Source organism: Pristis pectinata, chromosome 1 (assembly GCF_009764475.1).
Source record: "Pristis pectinata isolate sPriPec2 chromosome 1, sPriPec2.1.pri, whole genome shotgun sequence".
NCBI lineage: Eukaryota > Metazoa > Chordata > Chondrichthyes > Rhinopristiformes > Pristidae > Pristis > Pristis pectinata.
In genome coordinates, this window is record NC_067405.1 from 48,595,242 (window position 1) to 48,609,828 (window position 14,587).

Sequence of the window (14,587 nt, forward strand, 5' to 3'; positions counted from 1 at the left end):
AAGGAACAAAGCAAGTAAACAACCAACCTAATTTCTCCTGACACAGTACAGGTACAGTTGTATCTGGACGACTGAACCCAGCTGCATTTTGAGCTTTAACACGGAACCTGTATATCTTCCCCTGTTCTAAACCAGTTACAACACATTCAGGTATGCTAACAGTTTTGAACTTTATCCAGTCTTTTGCTCCTTCTTCCTGGTATTCAACTAAAAATCCCGTGATTTCTGAACCCCCATCACGGTCTGGGTAATTCCAAAGAAGGGACACCTCAGTCTTGTCCACATCAACATGGTGCAAGTTCTTAGGTGGGCCAGGAGGAGCTGTAAAAATAAGCAACAATCTGATAAGTTAAATGTTGTAGGTATAAATACTACGAGCTTTCATATGAAATTGTCAATCTCAGCAAATAACAACTTACATATTGGATCAATGGCCTTTATAGGTTTTATTGATTCAATAAAGCTACTTCTACCATACTGATTTTCAGCAGCCACACGGAACAAATACTGTGTGCCTTCCATTAAGTACTTAGCCGTAATGCTGTGCTTTTTGCTTGTGGATGAGATAGGGATCCATTGAGGAGCTGCAACATCTCGTTTTTCAATTATATAGTTAGAGATAACAGCACCACCATTGTCTTCTGGTTCCTTCCACGTCAGATAACATGAATCACTTCTAACTTCACTGATATTCAAGTTACGTGGTGGACCAGGTTTATCTGAAAATGATTAACAGTTTCCTGTTAATTTAATTACTGAACAAATCAAATTGATTCAAATTGATACAACTCTCATGTTCCATTCATATTACCTAATACAGTAACAGTACAAGCAGCACTCTTGCTACCAGCTTCATTCTCAACAGTTAACGAATAACATCCACTGTCATCTCTGACAGTATTAAGGATTTCAAGCTTGCTGCTCGTTGGGGTACTTTCAATGTCAGCTTTTTGTGGTACTTCCTTGTCATTCATTTTCCACGTGACCTTTGGAATTGGCATTCCTTTTATGGTTGCACTGAGGGTTAAGATAGTTCCTGCTTTTATGTTTACACATCGAGCCATGTTGGCATCTACAAACAAGTCTGGAGCCTCTGCAAAGGAAATAAGGAAGTTTTACATGTACAGAACCAACTGCACAGAACAAGATTCATTTCAAAACTTTTCAATGTGGAGTGATCCACATTGCAATCCTGTACGTCACTTACCAAGCCTGTCTTTTGCTTGAACAGGATCATGAACGTAAGCTGGATCTGATTCACCAGCTTGATTGACTGCGAAAATCCGGAATTTGTAGGTATCACCTTCAGTAAGATCTGCCACCTTAAAATGAAGGTCAGGACAGGACTCTGGTGTTTGATTGGCTTTCTTCCAGTCTTCATCACCAACTTTCTGGTACTCCACTAAATATCCCAATATTCTGCCTCCTCCATCATGACGAGGAGGTTGCCAAGATAAATCAACAGTAGATTTAGTTTTGTCTACTGCTTGAGGAGTAACAGGTGGACTTGGTTTAACTGAATCAAGAATAAAATAGTGGTCATAATAAATCTTACAAATACGTCATAAATTGTTATTTCAAAGAAAAGAAAGAAATGGATATAAATTGTATATACCTATTGGATCTTTTGCAAAGAAGGGTTTAGATGGTGGACTAGGATCACCAACTCCTACTTCATTTTCTGCTGACACACGGAATTCATATTCACAGCCTTCAAGGAGATCAGTTACAGTAAACTGAGTATCTGGATAAATTGGCTCTTTGGATACTTTTAACCAGCGATGGGACATTGTTTCTTTCTTTTCCACAATATATTTAAAGATGGGCTTGCCACCATCCCGTGGTCGATTCCAAACAACCAGAGCAGAATCTTTAGTAATATTTTTTACAACTGGTTGTTCTGGTGCTTCAGGAACCCCTTCAGAGAAAAGAATTAAAACCAACTAAGTAAAGAAATTAACCAAGATTCCTTACCGCTACACAACAGTTTATAAACCCATTAATAAAATAAGAGACAGAACATATTTGCCATTGCCATAAATAGCATTTTATTTTATTATTAAAATAATAATGTCTTTAATGCAATACACTATGAAACTATAAATTGTCATATTCCAGACAATAAAAGATAGAAAACACACTTGATTTTTAAATTTACTTTTCTCAATATTTCCTTTTATTGACTTCCATTCAATCTGTTAGAAAACTCTGAGGTCTAGCACTTACTGTAACGATCTTTGGCTTTAACTCCTTCTGAAAGCAATGGGTCACTGATTCCATACATGTTTTCTGCATAGATACGAATAATATACTCCCGGCCCTCGATTAATTTTGGAACTTTGCAAGTTGTCTTTGTAGTTGAAGAAGTAACAGGCATCCAGAGCTCTCGGTTTGTATCTCTCTTTTCAACGATATAATTAGTGATTACACTGCCTCCATCATCAAGAGGAGGTTTCCAGGAAATATCCATTCTATCTCTGTGAACTTCATTGAAAACAACTGGGCCAACTGGAGGCTGTGGACGATCTGAAAAAGGTAACATTTGGTTTCAATCCTGTATTCTAGCTCAATGTTACAAGATCTTAATCTGAAAAAGGTTACAAATAATTAACTTACCAACCACAATAACTTCACACAGGCCCTTTCGTACCCCTGTGCTGTTCTCCAAAACCACACAGTATTTACCCGAATTAGCACGAACACCTTTCAGAATTATTAGACATATTTTTGTTGGAGTTGTGTTTATTTTTATGCAATTTGTCTCTTCAACTGGTTCATCATCCTTAAACCAAGAAACCTTTGGTGTAGGTTTCCCTTTATATCGTCCTGTCAAGCTGAAGGATTCACCGACACGCACAATAAACTTGTCTCGGAAATCCAGTTCGAGTGATGGTGGTTCTAAAGATAATTACACACAATTATTGCTATTCTGAAAAAAAATTGAATTTACAACATATTTGAAATTAATCTTACCAAGCTGATCCTTGCAAATTATTGGTTTTGTACAGAATGACGGTTTCCCTTGGCCAACCTCATTTACTGCACTGACGCGGTACTCATACGTGTCACCTTCCTTTAAGCCACTATGTGTAAACATCCGATCTAACAATTTCTCTTTAGTAACTCTGATGAACTTCTCTTTACCAATTAGGCGACACTCCAGAACATACATTGTAATATCTGAGCCACCATCATATTTAGGAGGTTTCCATTTCAAGCTAACTGATTGCTTTGTAACTGCTGTTACTTCAAGATCTTCAGGACGTTCAGGGACAGCTACATGTTAGAAAAATAGAAAGATTTATGTATTTAGTGGATAAAATAGATTTATTTAATATTTAAAAATGGGAAACGTTAAATTAGAAACATTACTTACACATTGGCTCTTTAACTACAGTTTCTTGTCTTGTCTGCACCCATGGGCCCATGCCAATGATATTTTCAGCTGCAATTCTAAAGAAATAAGCATTTCCTGGAATCAGACCCTGGACAACAGCATTCTGTCTAGTAACTGTGTATGTGACAGGTGACCAGCCACGACGTTCAACTTCACGCTTTTCAATTATATAGTTGGTAATAGCAGAACCACCATCATCTTCTGGAATGAACCATGTTAATTTGCAAGAATCATTTGTCAGGTTTTCACAGCGGAAAGGTTCACATACTGGCCCAGGAACATCTGTAATTAAGAAAAAATAATTTTACTTGTTCTTAAGAAAAACTGATTGCAAAAATTGTGAAAAAATTGTGCAAAATCAGAAAATAATATTTACCTAAAACTTCAACAATAATAGTCTTTCTTCTTTCACCTCCTATATTCTTGGCAATAAGGTTGTATACTCCTTGATGCTTTCGCTGACAATTCTTTATAACCAGAGCAGAACTGATCACAGTGGTTTCAATTGCAGCTTCTTTTGGTATTGGCTTATCATCCTTTTCCCATGAGATCTCTGGAGCTGGTTTACCCGATACATATGCCAAGATACGAATTACACCACCAGCATGTACCACAATTCTGTCTCTCGTGCTGGCATCCAAGTTAATATCTGGAACAACTAGAATATAAAAAAAGTTATGTCAGATATTTATTATTGTCAAACTAATGCATTGAAATAAAACAAGAAACATTCTTTTTTTGTCACCTGTTCTATCCTTGACTTCAATGGCATCAGAAACCTCTCCTGGATCACCAACTCCAGCAGCATTTACTGCCCTTACCCTGAATCTATATACATTTCCCTCAATCAATCCTGGAACAACAAACTTGGTGCCTCTAATTTCTTTGTCTTTAACCTGTGAAGGACCAACAGAAAAGGCGAATATATAAAGCAAAATAGAGAAATATTTCAATTTTGATGAAAATATGCAAACACCATTCTAACACAGTAGATAAGTGGCAGATGGAAGGTAAAATCTAGCATCTTTGAGCCCTTTTCACATTGCTCTGACATTTCTGATTTTGTCTAAAGGGTTAATAAGGCCAGTGGCATAATAGGTGCAGACTGAACATGACAATAAGAATGAAATCCCTTTTTTTTCAAGCATTGTTTTCAAAGAGAACCATCTACTGGGATTCTGTGTCTTTGGATATGGGATGAGAATTAGACGAGTGAATGGTGGCCCAAAAATGTGAAAGGTCTTGCAGTTTCAAGGGTCTTTCAGAACGTTGAACTTGAAGCTGATATTCTCGTACCAAAGCTGTTCTGCAGAACTGTCACTGCAGGTCTAAGGAGCTCGGTCTGCATTTTTGCTTTTCCCCTTGTCTTGAGACCAGGCCAATGGGCAAAGCTGCATTGGAATTGAGACTGAGCCATTTTAATAATTGGGCCCTCCAAATTTAGAAACTCTAAGGAATGTACAGGCAGACTGCCATGGTTGTGTTCAATCATTGTCTGGCAAAGGCAGAGTTAGGAACTGGATTGGGATGGGGGCTAGTGGTAGTGGTGCTAGAGGAAGAAAAATCTATTTGTAAAATCACATATATGTGTAAGAAGTATAAATCATTATTTTTGAATTTACCTTCTCCCACTCTTCCTTTCCTTCCTCCTTAAATTCAACAAAATAGCCAGTGATTCTGGATCCACCATCTTTTGTTGGTGGAGCCCATTCAAGATCTACTGTTGACTTAGTCCAGTCTGTTACTTTAGGAAATGGAGGACCAGGTGGTGCTGTTTCAAAAAAAAAAGTAAAGCTATGTGCATCATAAAGCTTAGGTTTCAAAACAGGATTCACAAGAAATGTAGTCTTTAGAATTCTATATTTGTTGATGTGTTAATACTTTTGCTTTACATTAATAAAAAAACATTGCTTGCATTATAGCGATGCATCTCCAAAGGGCCGCTGACATTATAAAAAATTAGGATGCATAGAACTGCTTAAACAGCTGCAAGTGTGCATCAATCTACAAGAGAAATTGTGCATGTACAAAAATCTCAAAATTCCAACCATACAAAATGCTCACCTATGGGATCTCTTGCAACCACTGGGTCGGAAGGCACGCTTGGGGGTCCAACACCTGCTGCATTGATAGCAAACACACGGAATTGATAAAATGAGCCTTCAATAAGGCCAGTTACATGATAGGATACTCCAAGTGGCATAATCCTAATTGGATCACGATTTATCCTGTTCCATCTCTTTGCTGAGGTCTCTTTACGCTCTAACCAGTAGCCAGTTACCGGAGAGCCACCATCATATTGTGGTTCTTCCCAGTTGACTACCATACTATCATGTTTCACACTACTTACAGTTGGTTTGTCACAAGGTCCAGGTACAGCTGTAAAAAGAAAATTACCGTTTTTAATAAACAAGGTATATTCTTACAGTAATTTTGAATTTGAAGTTTGAAAATTTAACATCCTAAGAAATCTTAAAGAAGTTGGCACAAAAATTCAAATTATTTTTGTTGTTAAATGCGCAGAATTATACACCCTATTTCAATTTTTTTTAAATGTCAACAGAAATACCATCAAGTATGAACTGAGAACTTAAGATAAATAATTTTATTAGTCCCAGAAATTAGATACTGGATGCACATATAATGTCAAAATATAGAAAATGTGGGAGAAATTTATTTGAATACATACAAAACAGATTTCTTGCTGTCTCTGGTTCGCTGTCAAGAGGTTCACCAATGCCATATTTATTCTGAGCCATAACACGGAATACATATTCGTGTCCTTCCAATAACTTGGGCACTTCACACATGCATTCTTTAACATCACTGGTAACTTGAATCCAAGTCTTCCTACTTGCTTCTCTCTTTTGAACAACATAGTTGGTGATCTTAGAGCCACCATCATCTTTTGGAGGTAGCCATGAAAGGGTCATTTTCTCAGCACTAATTCCTTCAAACTTAATAGGACCCACTGGAGGACCAGGGTATCCTAATCAATAGAAAAAGAAAAACATATTTTAAATTATACTTTATAGTATGCATAAACAAAACTAGACATTTAGAGAAATAATAAAAAAAGTTACCAAGAACATTGAGTCGCATTTCCTTAGAATCAGTGCCCAAGTTGTTTGTTGCAGTGAGAGTGTAAAGACCAGTGTCCTTTCGGAGAGACTGATGAATGAGTAGAGTGCAACCATCCTCAGTCACAATTTTGTTCACATGCTGATCATATTCTACTTTAGATTTTTCTTCTGGTTTATGGATAGGTGCTTTGTACCAAGTCAAAGTTGGGAATGGTGTACCCTTCACTTTGGCAATAATGTTTATGTCTGTATGTTGTTCTGCCTCTAAGAATTCCTTAAGTTCAATTGCAGGTGCGCCTAGACGTGAAAATATTAATTGCATTTTAGGAACATTTAAATTTGGAGTTTATGATATTTACATTGGCCAGATATGAGGTAATTGTGCAAATACTTACATGTTTGGTCTTTCACAACTATAGGCCCAACGGAGTTACAAGGTTTACTAGTGCCAGCTTCATTAACAGCTTTTACACGGAATTCATATTCTCCACCCTCAATGAGATCTTCTACAGTAAATTTGGTTTCTTCCACATCGCGTCTATTGCACTGTTTCCAGGATTCCTTCCTTTGACCGCTGGGATCCAAGGCAAGACTTTCAATAATGTAATGTGTTACTGGAGCCCCTCCATCATTCTTTGGTGGCTTCCAGGTAAGTGAAACAGTGTTCTTAGTAACCAAAGCAATTTTGAGTCTTGTTGGCGGCTCAGGAGGATCTGAAATGTAAAAGCACATTCATCAAAAAATGGCAAACCGAAGTTGTACGGATATCTGAACTGGATTAGTAAATTATAAATAAGAAACTTACGAATTGGATCTCTAGCCCTAGTCCTCTGAATAGTTTCTACTGGTGGGCCAACGCCAAATCGGTTTTCTGCCCGGACACGGAAGAAGTACTCCTGCCCTTCAATAAGGTCAGGCACAATAAATGATGTGCCGACACAGGAAGCATTAGCTTTTACCCAAGCCTTTCCTTCTACAGTCTTTTTCTCCACAACATAGCATTTAATTCTGTCTCCACCATCATTGTCTGGAGGCTTCCATGTAAGTCTGCAAGTACTCCTTGTAATGTCACTCACTTTAAGATCTTTTGGTGATCCTGGCATATCTGTTAAATGTAAAACATAATTTAAGAATCATATCAAACTACTGCAATTTGTTCTATTTCAAATAAGTTCAAGGAAAAAACTACATACCAAGAACATTTACTCTGACATGTGCTGTCTTTTGACCGGCTTTGTTCTTAGCAGTAATATTGTATCGGCCAGAGTGGTTTCTATTGCATTCTGGAATAACCACAGCTGTCTTATTTCCTACACTTTCAATCTATAAAAGGCAAATGAAGAATAATAATAAAGTAAATAAAATGCAAATTCTATTCCTGCATTTCCAAATTTAAAACACAAGTAAAAAAATCATAAACTACAGTATTACCTGAGCATCCGCTGGCACATTATGCACTTCATCCTATAAAGAATAAAATATCAATTGTTACATGTTTTGTTCAATTCAAATTTGTTCGGAAGATTCCACCTTAACCTTGGCCTTCATACTTTTCTGATTATGCCATACTGGATGATGCTAAGTAATTTTTACCCATGGTTTATATGGCACTATTTTGTATTGTCTTGAAGCTGATTTAAACCCAGCTTCAAACGTGACACATCCTAACTAGATTTAAAAAGTAAGCCATGAATACCTAGGATGATAGACAAGGGAAATCATAGCTTGTGTAAAATACTATGAATTACAGAACAATAACTAATCTCCTGCAAGTGAAAAATCTTCATAAACCAAACTAATTAGGAATCAACACAAATAATGGTGATTGGAGATGAATAAGGAGTTCACGTGTTAACTGAACAGAGCAGTCAAAACATTAGCTATAATGCAATTCTCACTCCTCAGCTAAAATGGGGCAGTCTATTCTCACAGTGGCTTTATCCCCCCCAAAAAATTTGCCAACAACTAGGTCAAAAGGTATTATTTCAAGAAAGGTTTTAAATATGGAAGGCCCAGAGATATTCAGAGATAATGACTATAGAGAAAGAATAGTCTATTACTTGGCTGTAGTTCTCTTTTTACAGACAACTCACTTGCTAGAAGTTTCCAACCATATGTTTATGCATATTGACCTTCATGAGCTGCTCAAGAAAAAATATACATATTGTCTTTTCAGAATTTTGTACTGGGTTTTTCTAACCTGACTGAAGTTACAATTGTGGTGAAGTCAGATACAATGTATGTTTAAGATACAGTTAAACAGGCCATTAAATAGGCATGGCATAGAAGGATTACGGACTTTATGTGGGCAAATGGAATTTGTGTAGATGGACAAAAAGTCTGGCATGGATGTGGTGGGCTGAAGGGGCCACGTTTCTGTGCTGTACATTTCTATGAATCTATCTATAACAATTAAATTTCTTTTTAAGATCTATAAGAGAAAAATGCATCACATTACTGAATGCTATGCACTCAAAGAATGAGTATTGAGGAGTTAAAAATGGGTAGTGGGCAAATTAGCTGTGCCATTGATACCCAAGACTCTTGTGATGCCATATTCATGTAAGGTTCTAAATGAGTTAATGCTCTGGCTACCTAGAACAGGGTAAAGCCTGCTTTACTATGCAGACTGGGTTCTTGCACCACCCAGCTTTACCAATTATTGAACACTCAACCAAGGAACTGCAGAGACAATTTAAAAAATCAGCCACTGAAAATTATTGAAGTTATATTTTTTATGAAGTGCTTTGCAAAATTACTGATGATCGCTGCAAGCCCAGATTTGCTCGTGTACCTTCATCTCCATTCCCTTTACCTTTCTCTTTGAATTAACATCATTGGAGCCATCTGGATTTCCTGAGCAGCAATGTGCCTTAAAACACTGATGTAACACTGCATCACTTCATCTATTTAAGTGAGGCCAAATGTTGAATTTGGTTTGGGGTCTCAACCTAACAAAAATCACCCTAATGATCGGGTTAGCAGGTCAAATTTTCTCCTTATGTTTAAACGGAAAAGAAGCATTTTTGTTAATGTCTTAGGAGAAATGAGAGATATGTGTTTTACTCAAGGATACCATTTATTGTTAATTCTCTTTTAACTGCTCGTTCATTCAGGCCTGAATCCTTATTTGGTAAGCTATAGATTTTAATATCCTTTTCAAAAAGTGGAAAATCACACAACAACACAACATATATTGCAATTATCCATGTTATGGTCAGTGGGTGTCATTATATGGATGTTGGGATACATGAAGTCTGACTGGGGAGATAGTTGGTGATGTTGAATCCTATAGACATTTTGAGAGACTTGAGCCAGCCAATCTATGATCTTTCTGGTCAGGAAGATTGTTAATTTAAGACCAAGTCTTTTCCCAGCCTAAGATAAAGTACTCCTAAATAAACCACAATGACAGATCCACCCAGGAAGGAGTTAGGGTGGTGATATCCCAGAGGACAATGATCTACTCTGACAGTAAGTAGATTCTATTGAACTGTGCAAGTTGTTGTCTGGGAACCAGTTGGGATTATCCAGTTTGTGGGAAGTGAGAATTTAAGAGCTTTCTGCCTGTCAGAATATCAGCTTGGGACCTTGATTAGTTAGTCTTGCAAATACCAGAACTGGAGATTCTGCATCACTGTTAAGTACATACTACAGAAAGTGACATTTATGAATATTATGAGTTTTAATTAGGGCTAGAATTAAGCTGATGCTTTGAACATTTAATCTAAAATGTTCAAGTCACGTCAAAATGCCATGTTAAAGTAAATATTTTTGACTCCTAACCAACTCATACCCATAAATGTTTGGATGAAATGACACAGGGTGATCAGATTGAAAGTTTATGTTTAGAAATGGGTTAATTGCAGAAGATTCCATATGGAGGGGAGGCTTAATTTCTTGAACACACTTACATAACTATGCAAGGCCTTTTGTTGATCATTAATACCTTTAAATACTGCTGTTGGAAATTTTATAATATTTGGTGTTCTAGCATTAATCACCTATGCTGGCAAACGTATTTCCCTATCATAATATCGCATATATCCAAGGGATATTGAAATGGGATAACTATGTCTATCATGAAGACATAAGTGATCGAATTAACATATAATTCAGACATTTTTATACCTTGATAACTGTTTTAGCTGGTCCTTCAAACTCCCAATTGATCTTGGGAAAAGGACGGCCTGATACAATAGCTGGAATTCTCAAAGCTGTTCCTGCGTGAAAGCTGAGGAAGTCTTGTGCGCCAACCTCCAATGTAATATCTGGTTCCTCTGCAAATCACAAAGAAAAACATGTTGGCTGTGATCTACAAAATGTAAATACTAATACTCTTAAATACCGAATCTAGAAGTGTTTACCTAGGATTTCCTTCACAATTATATCTGAAGTGGATAAACTTGGTTCAGATTCCCCTGCAGCATTAACAGCTTTAATTCGGAACCTGTATTTCTTGAGTGCTTGTAAATTGGGTACCTCATATTCACATTTAGGAATTAATTTATCTGGCTCTGATGCTCTTGTCCAATCAGGTGAACCTTCTTCCTGCATCTCAACAATATAACCTTGGATTGGGCTATGACCATCCTTTTCTGGGCATTTCCATGCAAGCTTTATGGTATTCTTAGTTTTATCAGTGACTTCAGGACAGGAGGGAGCACCTGGAGGATCTTGTGGGGGAAGAAAAGAACATTTAATTCATATGTCAATTTCTCACCATTTTATGTAGTGTGAGTAAAAACTATGTGATAGCTTTAATCAGAGCAATTAAAAAAATTACATTACTATACACCTTACCTTGATTGTTAATTAAAATATCAGTACCACATTTATGATTGTGTGTGGATTATCTTAGGTATTTTTTATGTTAAGAAAAGTTTTAATCAGCTATAATTTTTACTTAGGAATTAGAAATGCATAACTGATAAACATAGATTTAATAAAACTTACACTTGGGATCGGATGCCAAAACTGGATCAGAAGGTTCACTTGGAGGTCCAATTCCAGCAGCATTTATAGCCATCACTCGGAACTGATACTCAACACCTTCTAATAAGCGAAGGACAGTGAAATCTAGGCCTTTCACAGCTGGCTTTGTCAGAGGAGCTCTATTGACACGTGACCAATACACACCATCTACTTCTCTCTTCTCTATATAATAACCGGTAATTGGAGCACCACCGTTGTCCAGTGGAGGCTTCCAAGATACAAGCATAGAAGACCTTGTAACATCAGACACATTTGGTTTACTCGGTGGTCCTGGGAGGCCGAATGGATCTTTGATTGTCACTTTTTCAGACAGGCAGCCATCACTAATTCCATATTTGTTCTCTGCTCTAATTCTAAACTGATATTCTCCATCAGTTGTCAGTTTCCATACCTAAAATGGAGAAAATTTTGGTTATATATATAAAATTTGCTAGATTATTGGAAGAAGTAGTTAAAATATAAATATAATGCAGTAAAATAAAAAAGAAACATTACGCCATATCGTCTTTCAATAATATATTTTGTGATCTCTTCCCATTCGGATTTCTTTGTGCTTGCATCACGCTTGTCAACAATATAATTAGTTATTTCACTCCCACCATTGTCTTCAGGGGCATCCCAAGTCAGATAACAGGATTCAGCTTTAACATCAGAAACTTTAAGGTTCCTTGGTGGTGAAGGTTTGTCTATAGTTAAGAAAAGATAAAATAAATCAACACTTTAACAATTTTGGGAATTTTTTAATAGAAGTCTCAAAACATTTTCTTGCATTTTTCTTGTGTTTTGTTTCCTTACCTAGAATATTCACATTCACAGACTGGGATGCTGATCCCAGGCGGTTTGAAACAGTAATAGTGTAAGTATCTGTATCTTTTCTAATGGTTGTAGGAATACTAAACTTAGTTAATGCATTTGTTCTTGACACTACTTCAGTATCTATCTTCTGTCGGTCAGTTGATTTTTCCACTACAATCTCTCCTTTGCTCCATTCGATTTTGGGAAAGGGGAGGCCTTCCACCTCAGCTGGAATTTCAACTGGTTCTCCGACTTTAACAGCTATTACATCTTTCTTAACTTTTAGTAGCAGTTTCACAGTAGGAGGCACTATTGGAAAATAAATGAATGAAAGAACAAAAATGTTAATTAAATTTGGAAAAAAAATTAACATGGAAACTTTGTTACAGATCAATAGCTAAGGAAATAGCGAATGCATTTACCTTCATCATCTTGCACTATGACATTAAGAGTAATTGATGGTTCACTTTCTCCAATTTCATTAACAGCTCTTACACGGAAGTCATACATGTTTAAGTCTTCGAGATTATCCACCACTAAGGTTGTGTTTGGACAGATCTGTTTGTTAGCTTTTTCAAATTCTTGCTGATCATGTCGTTTCTTTTCCACAAAATATCCTAAAACGGGACGACCACCATCACTTCTTGGAGGTTTCCAGATGAGTGTGACAGTTGACTTTGTTCTCTCAGTGTACCTAAACTTCTCAGGTGAAGTTGGTGGGCCTACAATTAAAGAATATGTTTAATTCAAACATGTAACAGAATGTCCAGAAATTATTTAATAGTCCTGTTTTTTTGTTTTTCATACCTAGTGGATCAACTGCAGCTATCGGTCCAAGTTCATCGGCGGGGCCACACCCATACTTATTTTTAGCACAAATTCGGAACATATATTCCTGTCCTTCAAGAAGGCCAACAATGTCACATTTGGATTTTTCTGTTTCAATAGGTTGTCTCCAGGAATGCATTTTAGCATCCTTTCTCTCAATAACATAACCGATTATATCACTACCACCATCATCTTCAGGTTCCGACCAGTTAAGTAGTATCATCTTTCTTGTAACAACTACAGGTTTTAGATCCAGAATAGGCCCAGGAACATCTGGAAGAAAAGGTGGCACAAACCATTTAGATTTATTTAAGATTCCAATATAAAACACCAAACTTTTTTCAAACTTATAATTCTTTACTATGAGCCTTACCTACGATATCCACTCGAGTCCATGCAGATTTGCTGCCACTGTTATTTGTAGCAGTAACTATGTATCTGCCAAAATCACTTCTTTTTGAATCCTTTATAATTAATTCTGAATTTGTACCAACTGTTTCAATAACAGCAAGTTTTTCATCAAATTTTCCTCCTTCTTCCTTGTTCCATTTAACTTCTGGAGTTGGTCGGCCTGTTATAATGGCAGGAAGTCTAATGGTTTCTCCAGCCTGTCTCAGGATACCATTTCTTACACTTACATCAAATTCTACTGTTGGAGGTTCTGGAAAGCAAAATGTAGTTTTTGTGAATAGGAATGAAAAATACTGAACAAGACTGAACAATATATGTAGATCTAAGTATTTGCAAGATTCTTAATACCTTGTGGCTCTCTTACGGTTACAACTTCAGTCTGACCAGGAGCTCCTTCTCCAGCATTATTGACTGCCACCACACGAATTATATAATCTGCATCTTCTCTAACTCCAAAGACTGTGTACTTGAGACCTTTAATTAATTTTTCTGTGCAGCGTGACCATTCCCTTGATCCTATAAGCTGCTTATCAACATGATAACCAGTAATGTCCCCTCCACCATTGTAGATTGGAGGCTCCCACACTACATCAATTGATGTTGCTGATGTATCATGGATACTTGGTATAGGTGGCCCAGGTGGCACTTAGACAGAAAAGAAAAAATAATTATAAAATGTGTAAGAGCCATATATAGTTTTTTGTGATCTCCAAGTTTATCAACTATTGTTAAGCTAATACTTACATATTGGGTCCTGTGCTCTCTTGGGATCTGATGGAGGACTGAATTTTCCAGGACCAGCTGCATTTTCTGCACAAACTCTGAATAGGTATGTTAAACCCTCCATAAGGCCTTCAGCTGTTACTTTTAGGGCATTTAGTAAGTCTTTATTAACTCGAGTCCAGTGTGTGCTGTTAATTTCTCTTCTTTCAATCCAGTAGCCTAAAATAGGACTACCATTGTCTTTTGGTTCCTTCCATGTAACGACCATACTATTGCTAGTGGTATCCTCCACTTGAGGTTGATCAGGTGCTTCAGGGGGATCTGAAAAATGAATGATGAGGATAAGTAAAGAGCA

The 14,587-nt window shown here is 36.9% G+C and overlaps 1 protein-coding gene across 1 annotated transcript in view; it reads right to left on the minus strand.

Annotated features, from left to right (window-relative positions):
- The window catches only part of ttn.1 (titin, tandem duplicate 1), a 337,974-nt gene that overhangs the window by 63,277 nt on the left and 260,110 nt on the right, over window positions 1–14,587 (minus strand). The window contains 29 exon segments of the mRNA XM_052029783.1: window positions 28–321; window positions 420–719; window positions 812–1,093; window positions 1,208–1,516; window positions 1,616–1,918; window positions 2,227–2,526; window positions 2,617–2,898; window positions 2,974–3,276; window positions 3,377–3,679; window positions 3,774–4,055; window positions 4,143–4,293; window positions 5,020–5,168; window positions 5,462–5,776; window positions 6,087–6,386; window positions 6,481–6,777; window positions 6,876–7,193; window positions 7,286–7,585; window positions 7,674–7,803; window positions 7,912–7,944; window positions 10,612–10,760; window positions 10,848–11,156; window positions 11,437–11,866; window positions 11,971–12,161; window positions 12,271–12,579; window positions 12,693–12,992; window positions 13,078–13,371; window positions 13,472–13,759; window positions 13,858–14,154; window positions 14,254–14,553. Of these exon segments, the coding sequence (XP_051885743.1) occupies window positions 28–321; window positions 420–719; window positions 812–1,093; window positions 1,208–1,516; window positions 1,616–1,918; window positions 2,227–2,526; window positions 2,617–2,898; window positions 2,974–3,276; window positions 3,377–3,679; window positions 3,774–4,055; window positions 4,143–4,293; window positions 5,020–5,168; window positions 5,462–5,776; window positions 6,087–6,386; window positions 6,481–6,777; window positions 6,876–7,193; window positions 7,286–7,585; window positions 7,674–7,803; window positions 7,912–7,944; window positions 10,612–10,760; window positions 10,848–11,156; window positions 11,437–11,866; window positions 11,971–12,161; window positions 12,271–12,579; window positions 12,693–12,992; window positions 13,078–13,371; window positions 13,472–13,759; window positions 13,858–14,154; window positions 14,254–14,553 (7,818 nt within the window).